This window comes from Yarrowia lipolytica, chromosome 1C, assembly GCF_001761485.1.
Source record: "Yarrowia lipolytica chromosome 1C, complete sequence".
NCBI lineage: Eukaryota > Fungi > Ascomycota > Dipodascomycetes > Dipodascales > Yarrowia > Yarrowia lipolytica.
Genome location: NC_090772.1, coordinates 2004139 through 2018883, shown reverse-complemented (window position 1 = coordinate 2018883; position 14745 = coordinate 2004139). Strand labels below are relative to the sequence as shown.

The following is a 14745-nucleotide window of genomic DNA, read 5'->3' as shown; positions in this document are numbered from 1 at the left end:
ACTAAAAGTTGGAGGACAAGTACAAACAGCACGTACAGTACATTGTAGATATATAAAGGGTTAGGGGAGAAGTGGAAATGGGAGCGCAAGTTTGATGGATGGCTTTTTTCTTTTGTTCCTGCAATTCGCCGTTCAATTCGCACCGTGGTTGATAAGTCAGCACTCTTGCAACTTTGCTGGTCACATGACTAAATATTAAAGTTTTTTCAGGCCGTGCATCCATCTGCAAGACTCTTTCCTCCTCGTAGTATCAACGTCAGCGACACTATATATGTAATGTCCGAGCTGGATGAGATTCGAGAGGACTACCTGTACGCTCTGGAGGAGCTGACGGGGGTCCAGAAGCCCATCATCACCAACCTCACGGTGATTGCCGAGGAAAACAGACACGCTGCCAAGGCCATTACCCGAGCCATTGAGGAGCGAATAAGTAAGGTGAGTAGCGGAGGAACCACAATGAGGAGATGCCGACGACAAGGACGAGATCAAAGGACACAGAGCGACCTGAAAACACCGGTGCCGGCCACACGGTACGCCGACTCTTGCTCTATCCCAGTGACGGTGTTTAATAAGGCGTATGGTGTCATGTTGGTGATCATGTGCTGCGACTGTGGTTATGGGTGGCGTTAACATGAAGCTTGGGACAGGTTGACGATTGATTTTGCAACGTGGCACATGTATACAACCTCTGATCCATCGATTGGCTTGGTCCAACTCGTGTGATGGAGTTTGTATCTCCAGGCTGTCGTTATGTCTTCGAGACAACGATGTGATTAGTGACTGACGAGAGATCATACTGCGAATGACGACACATCAATAATCTTTTCCATATGCCACCGCCGCCTATATCTATCTCTACATACTAACCCAGTGCGCTCCAGAGTACAAGCTGCCAGCAATGTACCTGCTCGACTCCATCTGCAAGAACGTAGGAGCACCATACACAACCTGCTTCGGTATCAACTTGTACCGCACTTTTGCCGACACATACACCCAAGTTCCCGAATCGATCCGACGAAAACTGATCGAGCTGTACGGCACCTGGAAAACGTCGGCCACAGGCGGCATGCTGTTCCCAGCAGAACCCATGCGAAAGATTGCCTCTTTTCTGGAACGAATCAACGAAGTCACATCACGGGCCACGCCAAACCCCGCAACCCCCAACCTGGGCACCCCCAACCCCGCTACTCCACCTCTAGGCACTCCAGTTCTCGGCCAAGGAGGTTTCGGAGTGCCCAATGCGGGCCTGACACAACCCCAGCTGCTGGAGAAGTGCAGCCACGTGATCGACATGACTTCTGACCGTCTACAACATATTCCAGGCGACGTCGATGCCAAGGAACGGATTCCTGTCCTCAAACAGCTACAGGCCGTTCTTCAGTCCCAGGCCATTCCTGTGTCGTACCTGTCCAATATTGAGGCTCAATTGGCCTCTTCTCTAGCCCATGAGGAGAAGAAGCTTGCTGAATACGAAGAAAACGAGCGACTAAAGCAGCAGCAGCAGCAGCAGCAGCAGCAACAGCAGCAGACGACACCAAGCAACTTGCTAGCTTCCCTACAAGCCGCTGGCTTGTTAGCAGGAGGTATACCTGGTGGAATGCCTGGAATGCCTGGTATGCCTGGAATGCCTGGAATGCCGGCTATGCCTGGTATGCCTGTTCCACCCATGCCTATGCCTGGTATGCCTTTTCCCATGTTTCCTAACCTTGGTACTGTTCCTGCACCGGACATTAACTCTCTGTTGGCCTCTGGTGCCTCTTCTTTGCTGTCTTCCTTGGAGTCTAACGACGTGGAACTTTCTACGTCTTCTCTGCTGAAGCCTCGCCCCAATCTGGTATTCAACCTTTACGGCAAGATGCCCAAGGTGTGCAACATTTGTGGGCGGCGGTTCCGAGATAATCAGGACCATGCCCGTATGCAGCACATGGACTGGCATTTCCGAATCAATAAGAAGATGCGCCAGGACGAGGGACGAGCTCAGAACAGACGGTGGTACCTGGCCGAGCATTTGTGGGTGGCAGGAGAGCAAAAGGAGGAAAAAGAAGAAAAGGTGCAAAAGGTGGACATGGAAAGTGTCAAGAAACAATGGGTTCTGGCTCCCAGCAGTGCTTCTAAGAAGAAGCAGGTTTGTCCCATTTGCACAGGAGGCTTCAACACGGAACTCAGTGATGAAGCTGAGGACTGGGTGTGGACAGACGCGGTTCAGGTTGGAGATAAGATCTTCCATGCCACATGTTATGCTGAGAGTGGAAAGCTGGCAGAGAGCCTGGTGAGAAAGAGGAGAGGAGAAGATAGAGAAGGAAGGACAAAGAGGGAGAAGGTGGAGCTCGACTACTAATCCGAGCAACATCTCTCACCCTCCCTGATCAGGCCCTGGCTGCAGAAGAACCGCCAGCGCCATCAACAGAAACAGAAACAGAAACAGTCAGAAGATCCAGACCTTTTCTGACACACAATCGCATTCTTTGATACTAGATATTAAATAATAAAACGTGCGGGTATCTATCCGTATGATAACAAATGAAGTGGCACTAGTGTACAAGTACAAGTAGGTCAACAAGTAGATACAGCCAACTGGCCAGATAATCCTGTACATTTCGAGTAAGACGGACAACAAGGACGAAGCCCATGGCGTTCCGGAAGCCTGTTGAGATTTCTGAGCAAGCCACTGGTCCTGTTTGCGACAATTACAAATCAATAAACAAGTAATTGTACTTGTAGCCATTGGTCATCTAGATAATCAGACAATGACTGTTCTCTCTCTTTTCAGACTTTTCTTTCTTGGGTCTAGTGGAACTGAAAAATCGTGGAGGAGACTAAATCTGAGCTCTTTATATCGCTAGGGTGTCCGTTGATGGTTGCTAAGGGAGTTAATTACAGCATCTCCGTTGACTTGCATCTGTCTTTCTCTTTCTCGAGGCAGACTGCTATGTTCTCTGTTTCTCGGAGTTGGAAATGACGATTCTGACGGGCTCGTTTCCTGTCATGTCATCCTCGGACTGAGTCTAGACAAGTTCTGGAATGTAGTTTATAGCGAAAGAACAACTACTTGTACCATATTTCGACAGATAATTCCGTCTAATGGTGTTTTGCATCCAGCGTCACATTTGACATCTTGCACTATTGGCAATCTACGATCGAAATGCGCCACCTGCCACCTTGGCGGCTACCGCAGTCCGAAGAATACACTTTTGACAAGAGGAAAAAACAAATTCACCGAGACCCATTGACCGCGTCTCAACGTCCCCTCAACGTCTGAGAATTTTTCAAGGTCTCGAAATCGTAACCTTCCCGGAAGCTCGGATCAAGTGAAGCTAGAACACAAGTACCTCCAGGAACTGGTAGCAGCCTCAGCAGCGTAGTATTGATCGAGACTGGACCCATAGCTACCGGCCATGTAAGTTTGAAGCGCCATTGTGGCATGCAAGCTGTATATTGGAGTCTACCTCTGTTCGGACTGCTGCCATGTGTCCTGGTGGACGGCAAAGCGTATCCGGAAACCTTTCCTCATTTTACGTAGCACTCTGATAAGTTCATTATGTTGATTATTGTCTCATTGTTGTGGTGGATCTTTACATGTCTTCTAGTACCAGTACCTGACGGTAGTTTGCGGGCGCTGGTGTGAGCATTTGTGCAAGTTGAAGGGCCAACATCTCTTCTTGGACTCACAGGCTGCACTCGAGAAGAGATGTTTCACAATCAAATCCATCGGACCACGGAAGTTCCAATCGTGCGGTCTGAGAAATAATAAATGGACCTTGCAGGTCTGCATACCAAAGTGCTTACTTCTTACGTAAAAACTTTGGACGTTGACTAATTTTCAGACTAGAAGATATAGGGTTGCTGAAGTCGACACGAGCTGGGCTATGGAGGTGGGGTTTTGAAGGCGAATGTCTTGAGCGTTCGTCGATGATGTTTTGGACCAACTTCCCGAACTCTCCCAGAAACCGTTGAGTGGCCGTTCGACCTCATCGACGCCAAGACGGCAGTGCAGGCCAAGCTTTTTCAGTCTGCATCTGGCTGCAGCTTAACTTCAGTAGGGTTTCATTAGAAGAAGCTAATGGAGTGGGCCTGTTTCATAAACCTGGGCAAGATGAAGATTGATGAGATAGCTAGTTTGGGCATCTTCTTTTTTCCGTCCATTTGCGCTGATTTCCTCCGTGTTTTGGCCCAGGTGACCCAGACTACAGTGCACCATGATCCAAACCACCCACCGCCATCTCCACTCTAGGTTTGCGTATCCGAGGTGCCCGAATCTGGTGAAACCTACGGCCACGTTTTCGTAGACGTGCTGTTATAGGTTTGAGCAGGGTTTGGGTCCGCGCAAATTCTTGCTGTGATGGTTTTGATGAGATGGTGAGTCCTGGGGTCTCGGGTTTGAAACTGACGTAAAAAATTTAAAAAAAAAAAACCGCAACAAGCCGGCCAACGACACGCGAGCAATAGCCATTACTGTTGGAGACGTCGGCGTTTAAACGCTCGCCAAGCCATGAAGAACCTTTTGCGTTTCACAATTGGAGTTATGCCGCATCATCTTCAACTTATTGTACGTTGTGACTCCCGCTAGCCCAGTTGCTGGTGGCACTGATTATCTGATGTGATGGATGTGATTGTCCGGGTCGCCAGTCGATAGAGCGGTATCTGATCCCGCTAGTCTCCTGTCAACCGTGCCTTAGTCCGTCTTAATGCACATCCACGTACTATTTTGGACCCATACGGCCGCTCTATCTGCCGTGACTGGCACCGTGACTGGCACCGTTTAGAGCTCGCTCCGATTATCGCATCTGCCAAAGTTGGGGAAACCTTGTGGACGGCCTGTATAAAACAAAAGGGGACGCCAGGCTCCTCTGATGGACACAAAGCATGGATAAAGTCATTCAGAAGAAGGAGCAGTGGGGCGAGAAACTCGAGAACCTCATCTGCTTCCACCCGTGGATCAGAATCATCTTCTTCTCCAAGGCCCAGATCAAACACTACCCCAAAAAGAGATTCAACACCAACGCCAAAGAACGAGGATGGACCCGGCCAATCATTATTGTCGGCTGGTTTCTCGTCTACCTGTACGCAGCAAGTAAAGCTATTGCTGAACATGTCTACCCAACCATGGCGCCCCTGGCCACCTCCCATTTCTCTGGGTTGTCTCTACTGTCCAGTCAGGCGGTGGTACAATCCTCCATCTTCATCGTCACCCGGCCCGCCTTTGCCAAAATCTCGGACCATATCGGACGTCTGGAGGGCTGGACTCTGGTTATTCTCGCACATCTTCTGGGCTCAGTGCTGTTCGCCGCCGCCCCTAACATTGGCTGCTACTTTGCAGGCACCGTTTTCTGGGAGATCGGAACGGTTGGAGGCCATCTCATGACCGAGTTGTACGCATCAGACACCTCCACCATCAACACCCGAATCATCTTCTCGTCGTTCATCCAATCGCCCAACATCTGGGGCCCCTACGCCGCGGCGCCCATCGTAGGTGCTATCCTCAAGGTGGCCACCTGGAGATGGGGCTACGGAATGTTCGCCATCATTCTCCCTGTCTGTTCGCTCGGAATCATTGTCTTGTTTTCAATGATGCGAGTCAAGGAGATCCGACTTGGAGCCCGCGGAGACTTTTACACCCCCGGCGGAGTCAAGCGGTTCCTTCTGTCCTTCGATATCGTTGGACTGGTGATGCTGTGCGCCGGAACTATTCTCTTCTTCTTCCCCATCACTCTGGCAGCAGGAACGGAGAAATGGTCCAAGCCCAGCTTCATCGTCATGCTGACGCTCGGAAGTTTCCTCATGGCCGTCTTCCCTCTGTGGGAGCTATACGGAGCCCGTTCTCCCCTAATCTCGTGGAAACTCTTCCGAAACCGAGTCATGATCTGCTCCTGCATCATTCTCTTCTTCTCCAGTATGTCCAACAAGCTGTCGGTGCCCTACTACATCACCTGGCTGCTTGTGGTCCGAGGATACAGCCCCAAGGCCGCTACCAATATCTCCAGTGCCCTGACGGTGTCCAACAACGCCTTTGGCATTCTCTTTGCCGCCCCCTACCTCTGGTGGAACGGAAAGCCCAAGCACATGATGGTGCTGGGAACCTGTCTCTACTTTGTGGGAACCGGACTCACATACCGATTTCGACGGGCTCACTCGGGCCTAGGCATTCTCATCATCTCACAGATCATCGAAGGAGTGGGACGAGGAACTCTCTACATCCCCTGTGGAACCATGGCCCAGGCCATGTTTGACAAACACAAGGTCGCCAAGGTCACCGCCGTCTACTTCACCATGGGCGGAATTGGACAGATTATCGGAGACGCCATTCTCGGCGCCATCTACCGAGAATTGTACCCACGATACATCCACAAGTACGCACCCGATATCCCCAAGAAGGACCGAAACATGATCATTGAGAAGATCAAGAAGGCAACCAAGTTTCCTATGGGCTCCAAGGTGCGAAACGAAATCAACCACGCCTTTGAGGAGACCATGAAACACATGCTGTACGGCACCTTTGCCTGCGCTTCCATGATCTTTCTCACCGCCTTGTGCTATCCCTCTATCGATTTCAAGGAAGACGGTAGTGATAACGTGGTTGTGGGAGACGATATTGAGCCCGACGACTATAGAATTGAGACCCGATCTGAAAGTGAGGAGGAACATAGCGAGGAGCCCTCTGAAAAGTTTGACGAACTTCACTCAGACTCTCTCGAAGGCCAGGAGGGATACCTGAAAGAGTAGTTATAGCCCAGTACAGTAGTTAATTTATGAGTTTTGATTAAGTATTTGTTGAACCAATTTGTTGGTGTTTTGATGAATAGAAGCGATCTTCAGGCCATTTCCATCTGAATGGCGACTTCGATATTCAAATGGAAATGGCCTGAAGATCGCTTCTAATACTACTTTTACATACATGCACTCATTTCTCACTCGATAAATTAGAATCTATTGTGAAACCTGTGATACCTCATAAACAGTCTCACATTCGTAGCTCGGGCAAGCTCCTCTAGAGAGATTCTCCGCTTCAAGTAGTTGATCCTCTGTAACAACTGCATCACCTCATCCAAAGCATCCAACTTGGAACGGTAATGTACATGAAACTCCTCCAGTTGTGCCCTTGTACCTATTCTCTTCAACGTCTCTCCCTGGTCATATAGCAAAGTCAGGCCAGCAGAAATGGCTCTACAGTCCTGTTTGAGCATATAGTCGACTCTATAGAGAATACAGAGCCGGTCCAATTGCGCCAGAGTGACTTCAAACGCCAGTGTGTTCATCGCATGTTTCTACAGAGCCATTTGAGCGTGATGGAGGAGGGGGGTTATATCTGTGGTAATCAGGGCATAAAAGACATGCTGTACTTGCTAAGAACTCGCTATGACATTCCTGGACCCGGTGAGACGTGTTATATATACCCCAAGTGCTGGTTGTAAACTGGACTTTTCATAAGTTATGTTGACCGGAAAACGGTGAACATACACTATGGGTGCGGGCGGTACCGTATTAGGGCAGGAATACATGTGGAACGATAGTCTATGATACCGTACCATTTGTCAGATGATGGTTAGACCTACGCTCTCTGGAATGGGGTCATCATCATAATATACATATGTACAATATTGTATCTGGGAAGTGTAGCTGTCAGCGTGGGCGTCCAATTCTACGGCATCCTTCCCACAGGCTCTCAAGGTCGCTTGAGATTCACCAGCGACCAATCGTACTCATCTCGCAGATACATGACCTGCGACGCCTCCTCGGGATGCAGATCCTCAAAGTCCGCAAACAGGTATCCTGCATCGTAGCGACCTCGTGAGTAATTGACGATCCAGTAGAAGATGTTGACTCGCATCCAGTCGACGTTGTATGCGGTTCCGTCCTCGGCAATCACAGGAATGCCTCGATCCAAACACGCCTGCTGTAGCTCAGCAAGAGACATGTTCCATGCTCCTCCGCTCTTTGCAATGAGAATGTCGTCTGCACGCACCTGCTTCATGTGGTTTTCCACACGGGTCTGCAGCCACGAAGTTGGATACCAGTTGATAGGCACCATGGAGGCTGTGAGCTTGAGGGCTTTGCAAATTGCGTGCAATTGGTCCTTGTTCAGATGGTATGTCGAGTGAGCGGGCTGGGTCTCGCCCTTGAGCTTGAGCAGATCGCGAGTGGCCTTGGACCGGACCTCCAGCATCTTGCGGGCCTGGGAAGGGATCACACATGTGCCTGGAAGAACCTGTGGGAATGCGAGAACCACCAGCGGTGTGAACTCGAAGCAGATGCAAAATACCACCACGAAAAGCGGCAGTTTGGGGAAGTCGCGCGCGGTTCGCAGAATGAGCTGGTATTCGGACCGCGTGAGAGCCTCTCCGTCTGGTGGTAGGATGTTGACCTCAATCTTGCGGCGGTTGTTGTCTCGCTCTCGGGCGATTTCTTTGTCTCGCTTGTGTAACGTCAGCTCGCCGGTCACGGTTGAAAAGATGCGTTTGTGGGTGGCCACCTGGTTGTAGAAGTAGTGTTCAAGTACGGCGTCGGTGATATCGGTCTTGTTGGAGGCGGCGTACTTTTTGAGCAGCTGCTTGGCTTGGCTGCGGTTGATCCAGACGTTTTTGATGCCGGACTTGTACACTGTAAGAGCCACCTTGGCCAGAGCGGTCAGCTGTTTGAACTTGGATGGTGTTTGTGGTGATTGTGTTGGTTTGGTGGTGTCTGCGGTGTTGCTGCTGTCGGGCGCCTTGTTGGCCGTCTTTTTGGCTGCCTTTTTGGCCTCCTTCTCGCGCCTTTGTCGGTCGATCTCGGCCTCTGTGATTGTCAATGTTGTTGGTGCGTTGACCAGGTCCGCGTCGTAGTCGGCCGCAAACCAGTTTTGCTGGAACACCTTGCTTTTGAGCGCCTGATCCAGCGATCGTTCGCAGTCCACCAGGGGGAACAGACCCATGTTGCGGGTCGCCACAAACAGCGGCTGCCGCTGTCGCTTGCTATACGCCTCGGACTGCTCCTGATGGGTGTCGTAGAACGGCAGTGGCGACGGCTGGTTCTTGTGCGACTCGGGTGGAGGGGCGGTGGAGCTGATTTGACTCATTTGAGTCACCCCCAGCAGCGGCCGTCCCCGGTCTCCGGCCCGGGGCTTCACGGCGCCGGCCAGCCGCAGACTCGTGTATCTCGCCCTGATCATGGTCGTGCGAGTGATGGATACCCTGATGTGAGGTGGTGGTGAGGTGGAGGTGAGGTGGTGGTGATCCCGAGTCTGGTGCTGTTGCAACTATAATTGGTGTTTTTGGTTGGGGGCGACTGGTGCATGTGGAATTATGTGCAATTATGTGCAATTATGTGCCATTATGTAGGTGCAACCCAAGCACAATTACAGGCGGTATAATTGCGGAGAGTCGACCGATGGACTGATGCTCGGGGCCCGGGGCCCGGGGCGGTGCCGGGGTGTGTGTTTGTGTTCCCCGCGCCAAGCCCGTCCGTGTATAAATATGCCCCCTTCCCCCCGGCACACGACCAACTTTGGGGGCGTTTTTTCCCTTCACAAACAAGCTGTTTTTCCCCAGCATTTTACATTGGCTCCCTTCGCACTGGCCCACCAAATAGACTCTGCCGGAGGAGACAAGCGTGCGGAAAAACGGATTTACTCCAGCAATAATGTTCCGTCGGAGGGGCGCAACAACGGGTGGAGTTCAGTGGTCGACCTAAGACAATCGACAGAGGACAATCGTCCACTCGACCGGTGCTCCGCTTCAAGAGCACGCCGACCAGGCCCTGCCCTAATTCTCCGGTCTAGACTCCCAAAGCAGGTCTGACGTCATGTGCACATCATTGAGGAGTTGACTTGGCTGAGAGGGTGGTGGTTGACAACTTGGAGGGTGTAAACTTGAAAGCAGACACTATTCAAGTATTGTCAGCCACCAAAATGCTTATCTAATGGCCTGTCGTCCATTGCCAATCCCTCGCGCCTCTTTAACTGGTCCGTGGCTCGGCCCAAACGCTCTGCCGAAGACAGGGTAAGTTGATTACCTGAGTTGGAGAGAAGAGCCACCGAGCCATACTGTGCCTACTGTGCCATACTGTGCCTACTGTGCCATCCCGGGCGATACTGGGCGATTCCAGGGCATCTTTTTCTGGTCTCATTTGTCTCATTTGGTGGTCTTGTTGACAGGTTTGATTATTTGTCTGGTTCAGATTAGATATGCAAGTGCCATTCAGGGGTTCTAGCCGGCGCCGGAGTGTTGGGGGAGTTGTTTCCAAGTTCCACAGTGGATATTGTTTGTCTTTCAAAAGTGCAAGCACAAGCGCTACACGAACCGTATGACTTCATACGGTATTGTACAAGCATGACTTCATTTGGTACAATACATTTCTTGTACTTGTGATTTTTCTTTTCTTCTGATTGTACAGAAACACAGCCGAGCCAAGAAACAACTAAACCGACAAACGCCAATGGTGGCATCTAACGGATCTAATACTCTTCCCTTCCCCCCCCCCCCTTTTTTTCCGTTTTTTCCGTTTTTCTTCTTTTCTCAAAGTCGACTTGTCCACAACCCTATTCACCCCGGCGAAAAACAGAACAATATTCCCAGTGTGGGGAATAGTGCATATTGTGCATCTGGCGAGACGCGGAGAAGAAGTAGTTCAGCGAAATCTGGAAGGCTCATCTAAAGAGTATCCAACGAACGGTAATGATATCTCAGAACAGGAGTTCAAGCACTTGTCCTGTAGTTGTCCTCTAGCTACTGTAAGTACACTAAGTACCTACTCTGGTATGTCTGTCTGTAAGTCTACCATGGCACCTAAAACGCCGATGAGACTCTCTAACCGCCAGTTCATGACCAAAGTAACATACCAGATGATCATTTCTAGCACAATTCGGCCCTATCCACCTTGAAAGACTCTGGTTTGACTCTTGCTATTGCTCTCCAGATCCCCCTTTAGACCGCCGATATCGCTCGGTTTAGAGTTTGCGATATCGCTCAACGTCAACATATATAGAGAAGAGGCGGTCCGGGAATCCACAAGAACCCCAGTCCGACTTTTCACACACTTGTTCACCATGTCAGATCCCTGGAACGCCAAGAAATACACAGAGGACGCGGCGTTTGTGCCTCAGCTCACCTCTGTCGTGCAGCAATGGCTCGATCCGCAATCTTCAGACTCCATCCTTGACATTGGATGTGGAGACGGCAAGCTGACCCAGGATCTCAGCAAGCGGTGCGAGTCCATTTTCGGAATTGACAACTCGTCCAACATGGTCGAGCTCAGCCAAAGCCGCGGTCTCAACGCCGAGGTGGTGGACTGTTCAAAGCTGGACCAGTGGAACCACTCTCACAAGTACTCCAAGGTGTTTTCCAACGCCACTTTCCATTGGATTTTGTCGCAGACTAAGACGGATTCCCAGCGAGTGGCAGTATTCAAGAAGATCCACCACCTGCTCCAGCCCGGAGGCACCTTTGTGTGTGAAATGGGCGGGTTCGGAAACGTGGCCGAGATCCAGGCCGCTTTCATTATGGCCGTGGAGAAGTTTGGAAACAAAACCGTTGAGCAGGCTGCTGCTGCCTCGCCATGGTACTTTCCCCATGAACATGTTATTGCAAAATTTCTCCAGGAAGCGGGCTTTTCGGTCGAGAAGATTGAGCGAGTCTACCGATCTACTGAGCTCGCAGAAGGCGAGGGGCTTCGAAAGTGGCTGGAGTTGTTCGGATTCAACTTCCTGAGCGAGATTGATGAAAGCAAGCGGTCCGCGGCTCTTGATTACATTGTCGATACCCTCAAGACCACCAACTACGAACCTCATTCCAAAAAGTGGTATGCGGGTTACGTTAGATTGAGATGGGTTGCCCGAGCCAACTGAAGACGGCACTGCACCAACTATATCTCTTAATGACCGTATCTCTTAATATTATGCTTACGAATGGATGTGTCGGTATATGTTAGCCAGAGTGTACACTACAGTAAAGTGCTATTATTTGGACCTTTGGAATGTGTCCAAACATGGTCTGTCCAGAAGGGAGACAATCTCACGAGGTCGGGGGATGTGAACGGCTCCCCGAAAGATTTCCATCAGTAGAAACTGGTTTCTTGCCTTTGAACTGTTTTGCTACAAGTTTCGCGATGAAGGGTCCAGTTGCACCAGTCTGAAAAAAGTGTTCCGATTAATTTTGTATCGCAGAAATGTTGAACTTGGGAAATACAAACTGAATCAGACAGCTTGAGATTGCTTTGATTGCAGTTGAAAACCCATCTCATTACCTCGCATCATGTCCACAATCGGAAATCTGTTCGTCCCGCAGGTCTCACTAGCCTCCATCCGTAGACTTCTCACCCTAGTCAGTGATGCAAGAAAACAAGTACAGTAGTGAATAGATAGAGAAATTGAATGAATTGTAACTAGGAAATCAACTCCACCAGCTTCTCTTCGAGTCTCAGTTTCTGATACGCCATGTTTTGGATCGTGCCACATCCAGGGTCGATGTTAATCCTGTATAAAACGCGAGATATACAGGAAAGACACACACTAAAGGCAAGAATAACAATAATAAGTGTAACAAGAGTTATCGTGTTGCTCTGGAATTCAACCAAACCCCAAGCCACCATGTGTCAATGGTTTCAAAAACAAGAGCTCCAAATTTGAAGTTTTCAATAACGTAGAAATCATTCAAAATAACTTGAAACTCTACAAAAAAGGAGCAGAGGAAATTAATGACCCATAGAAGACTTTATCTTTTATTGAAATTATCACATCTAGTAAAACGGCCGATCTGGCTCATTATTGGATAGTTATAGAAACTTCAATTTTTGACATCAAGAAAAAAAGCGCCGATGGTTTAGTGGTAAAATCCATCGTTGCCATCGATGGGCCCCCGGTTCGATTCCGGGTCGGCGCAATCCGTTCAGAGATCTAACTAGTAATTAATTTTTGTAGTGCGAGATTCGTGGTTGGTGTAATCTTTTTGATATTGAATTGTTGTACTTTTTATTCCTTCCCCCTAGGCTTATACACCTCTGCGAGCTGGTGCTTTTCAGATGTGTGCATTGTTTGTTTGCATAATCCGGCCCAAGTTGGTGCGGCTCGGAAATTCACATGGACCGTTGATGCGGCTCGGAAATAGTTTAGCGGATGTTTCGAGACGGTCAAAAAAGCGGTATATTTGTAGAAAAACATGGCTTCAATAGTACCGGGGGAATTAAGATGACCTAATGATTTGATTTCCTTACTTTCACTACCAGGTAACTATCTAATTCGTCGAAAATGGAGCTGCAAAGTTCTTCGCTTAATTAGCAAGATATTGAAATAAATGAGCCGCACAGTCCATCCGTCTAAACGCCGCGATTCAGCAGGATTAATGCAACCTATACACACCAGGCGGGGACGAAATGGCGAAAAAACGATATAAAAGGGGCTCCAAGTCCTCTCTAATCACCATCAGCACAAAAACGCACACCACCACCACCACAGCACCACCATACCACTACAACCACCAAGATGAAGGTCCTTCTTGTTCTATACGATGCCGGCTCCCACGCCAAGGATGAGCCAAAGCTACTTGGATGCACCGAGAACGAGCTCGGAATCAGAGACTGGCTCGAGTCACAGGGCCACACTCTTGTCACCACCTCTTCCAAGGACGGTGCCCACTCTGTGCTTGACAAGGAGATTGTCGATGCCGATGTAGTCATCACCACCCCTTTCCACCCCGGCTACATCAACAAGGAGCGAATTGACAAGGCCAAAAAGCTCAAGATCTGCATCACCGCTGGTGTTGGCTCCGACCACGTCGATCTCGACGCAGCCAACGCCCGAGATATCTCTGTTCTTGAGGTAACTGGTTCTAATGTCCAGTCTGTCGCAGAGCACGTCGTTATGACCATGCTGGTGCTGGTCCGAAACTTTGTGCCCGCCCACGAGCAGATCATCGAGGGCGGCTGGAATGTGGCTGCTGTCGCCAAGGACTCGTACGATCTCGAGGGAAAGGTCATTGGCACCGTTGGAGGCGGTCGAATCGGCCAGCGAGTGCTCAAGCGATGCAAGCCCTTTGACCCCATGGAGATGCTCTACTACGACTACCAGGCTATGCCAGCTGATGTGGAGAAGGAGATTGGATGCCGACGAGTCGAGTCTCTGGAGGAGATGCTCTCTCTCTGTGACGTTGTCACCATCAACTGTCCCCTTCACGCCTCCACCAAGGGTCTCTTCAACAAGGAGCTCATTTCCCACATGAAGGACGGCGCTTGGCTCGTCAACACTGCTCGAGGAGCCATCTGCGTCACCGAGGACATTGTCGACGCTCTCGAGTTGGGCAAGATCCGAGGATATGGCGGTGACGTCTGGTTCCCCCAGCCTGCCTCCAAGGACCACCCCTGGAGAACCATGCGAAATAAGTACGGCGGTGGAAACGCCATGACTCCCCACATCTCCGGCACTTCCATCGACGCCCAGGGCCGATACGCTGAGGGTACCAAGAAGATCCTCGAGGTCTTTTTCTCGGGAAAGCAGAATTACAGACCCCAGGATATCATCTGTATCAACGGCCATTATGGTACAAAGGCCTACGGTGACGACAAGGAGCACAAGGAGCACCAGCAGAAGTGAAGGTATTTGTTTAAATAGCAAATGAATAACATGTATATGAGATTGTGTCATCTTTTATCGCAGATTCGAAGTCGAAGAATGTGAGGCAGACTACGACAAAGAGTGACAATGACTAGACCGTAGATCGGTGACAATGACTAGACCGTAGATCGGTGACAATGACAAGGGTGACGATGAAGGCCGGAGCTGGG

The 14745-nt window shown here is 50.0% G+C and overlaps 6 protein-coding genes and 1 non-coding gene across 7 annotated transcripts; 5 read left to right on the top strand and 2 right to left on the bottom strand.

Moving 5' to 3' along the window:
• Positions 1-276: 276 nt before the first annotated feature.
• Positions 277-2338, top strand: YALI1_C20180g (uncharacterized protein; the record flags this gene model as incomplete). Its single annotated transcript, XM_501829.4, has 2 exons — positions 277-435; positions 872-2338. The coding sequence occupies 2 exons, from the start codon at positions 277-279 to the stop codon at positions 2336-2338; spliced, it is 1626 nt and encodes a 541-aa protein (XP_501829.3).
• Positions 2339-4863: 2525 nt separating this feature from the next.
• On the top strand, positions 4864-6720 carry YALI1_C20140g (uncharacterized protein; the record flags this gene model as incomplete). The annotated part of the gene is made up of 1 exon (XM_066094122.2): positions 4864-6720. One exon carries the CDS (start codon positions 4864-4866, stop codon positions 6718-6720), a length of 1857 nt encoding a protein of 618 aa, XP_065950194.1.
• Positions 6721-7660: 940 nt separating this feature from the next.
• Positions 7661-9142, bottom strand: YALI1_C20097g (uncharacterized protein; the record flags this gene model as incomplete). Its single annotated transcript, XM_501826.3, has 1 exon — positions 7661-9142. One exon carries the CDS (start codon positions 9140-9142, stop codon positions 7661-7663), a length of 1482 nt encoding a protein of 493 aa, XP_501826.2.
• A 785-nt stretch (positions 9143-9927) lies between these two features.
• Positions 9928-10325, bottom strand: YALI1_C20085g (uncharacterized protein; the record flags this gene model as incomplete). The annotated part of the gene is made up of 2 exons (XM_068282394.1): positions 9928-10262; positions 10319-10325. The coding sequence occupies 2 exons, from the start codon at positions 10323-10325 to the stop codon at positions 9928-9930; spliced, it is 342 nt and encodes a 113-aa protein (XP_068138495.1).
• A 692-nt stretch (positions 10326-11017) lies between these two features.
• YALI1_C20078g (uncharacterized protein) lies at positions 11018-11815 on the top strand (the record flags this gene model as incomplete). Its single annotated transcript, XM_501825.3, has 1 exon — positions 11018-11815. One exon carries the CDS (start codon positions 11018-11020, stop codon positions 11813-11815), a length of 798 nt encoding a protein of 265 aa, XP_501825.1.
• A 962-nt stretch (positions 11816-12777) lies between these two features.
• YALI1_C20061r lies at positions 12778-12848 on the top strand. Its single transcript has one exon. It is a non-coding gene; the product is annotated as a tRNA-Gly (tRNA).
• A 599-nt stretch (positions 12849-13447) lies between these two features.
• Positions 13448-14554, top strand: YALI1_C20054g (uncharacterized protein; the record flags this gene model as incomplete). The annotated part of the gene is made up of 1 exon (XM_501824.3): positions 13448-14554. The coding sequence occupies one exon, from the start codon at positions 13448-13450 to the stop codon at positions 14552-14554; it is 1107 nt and encodes a 368-aa protein (XP_501824.2).
• Positions 14555-14745: the final 191 nt, after the last annotated feature.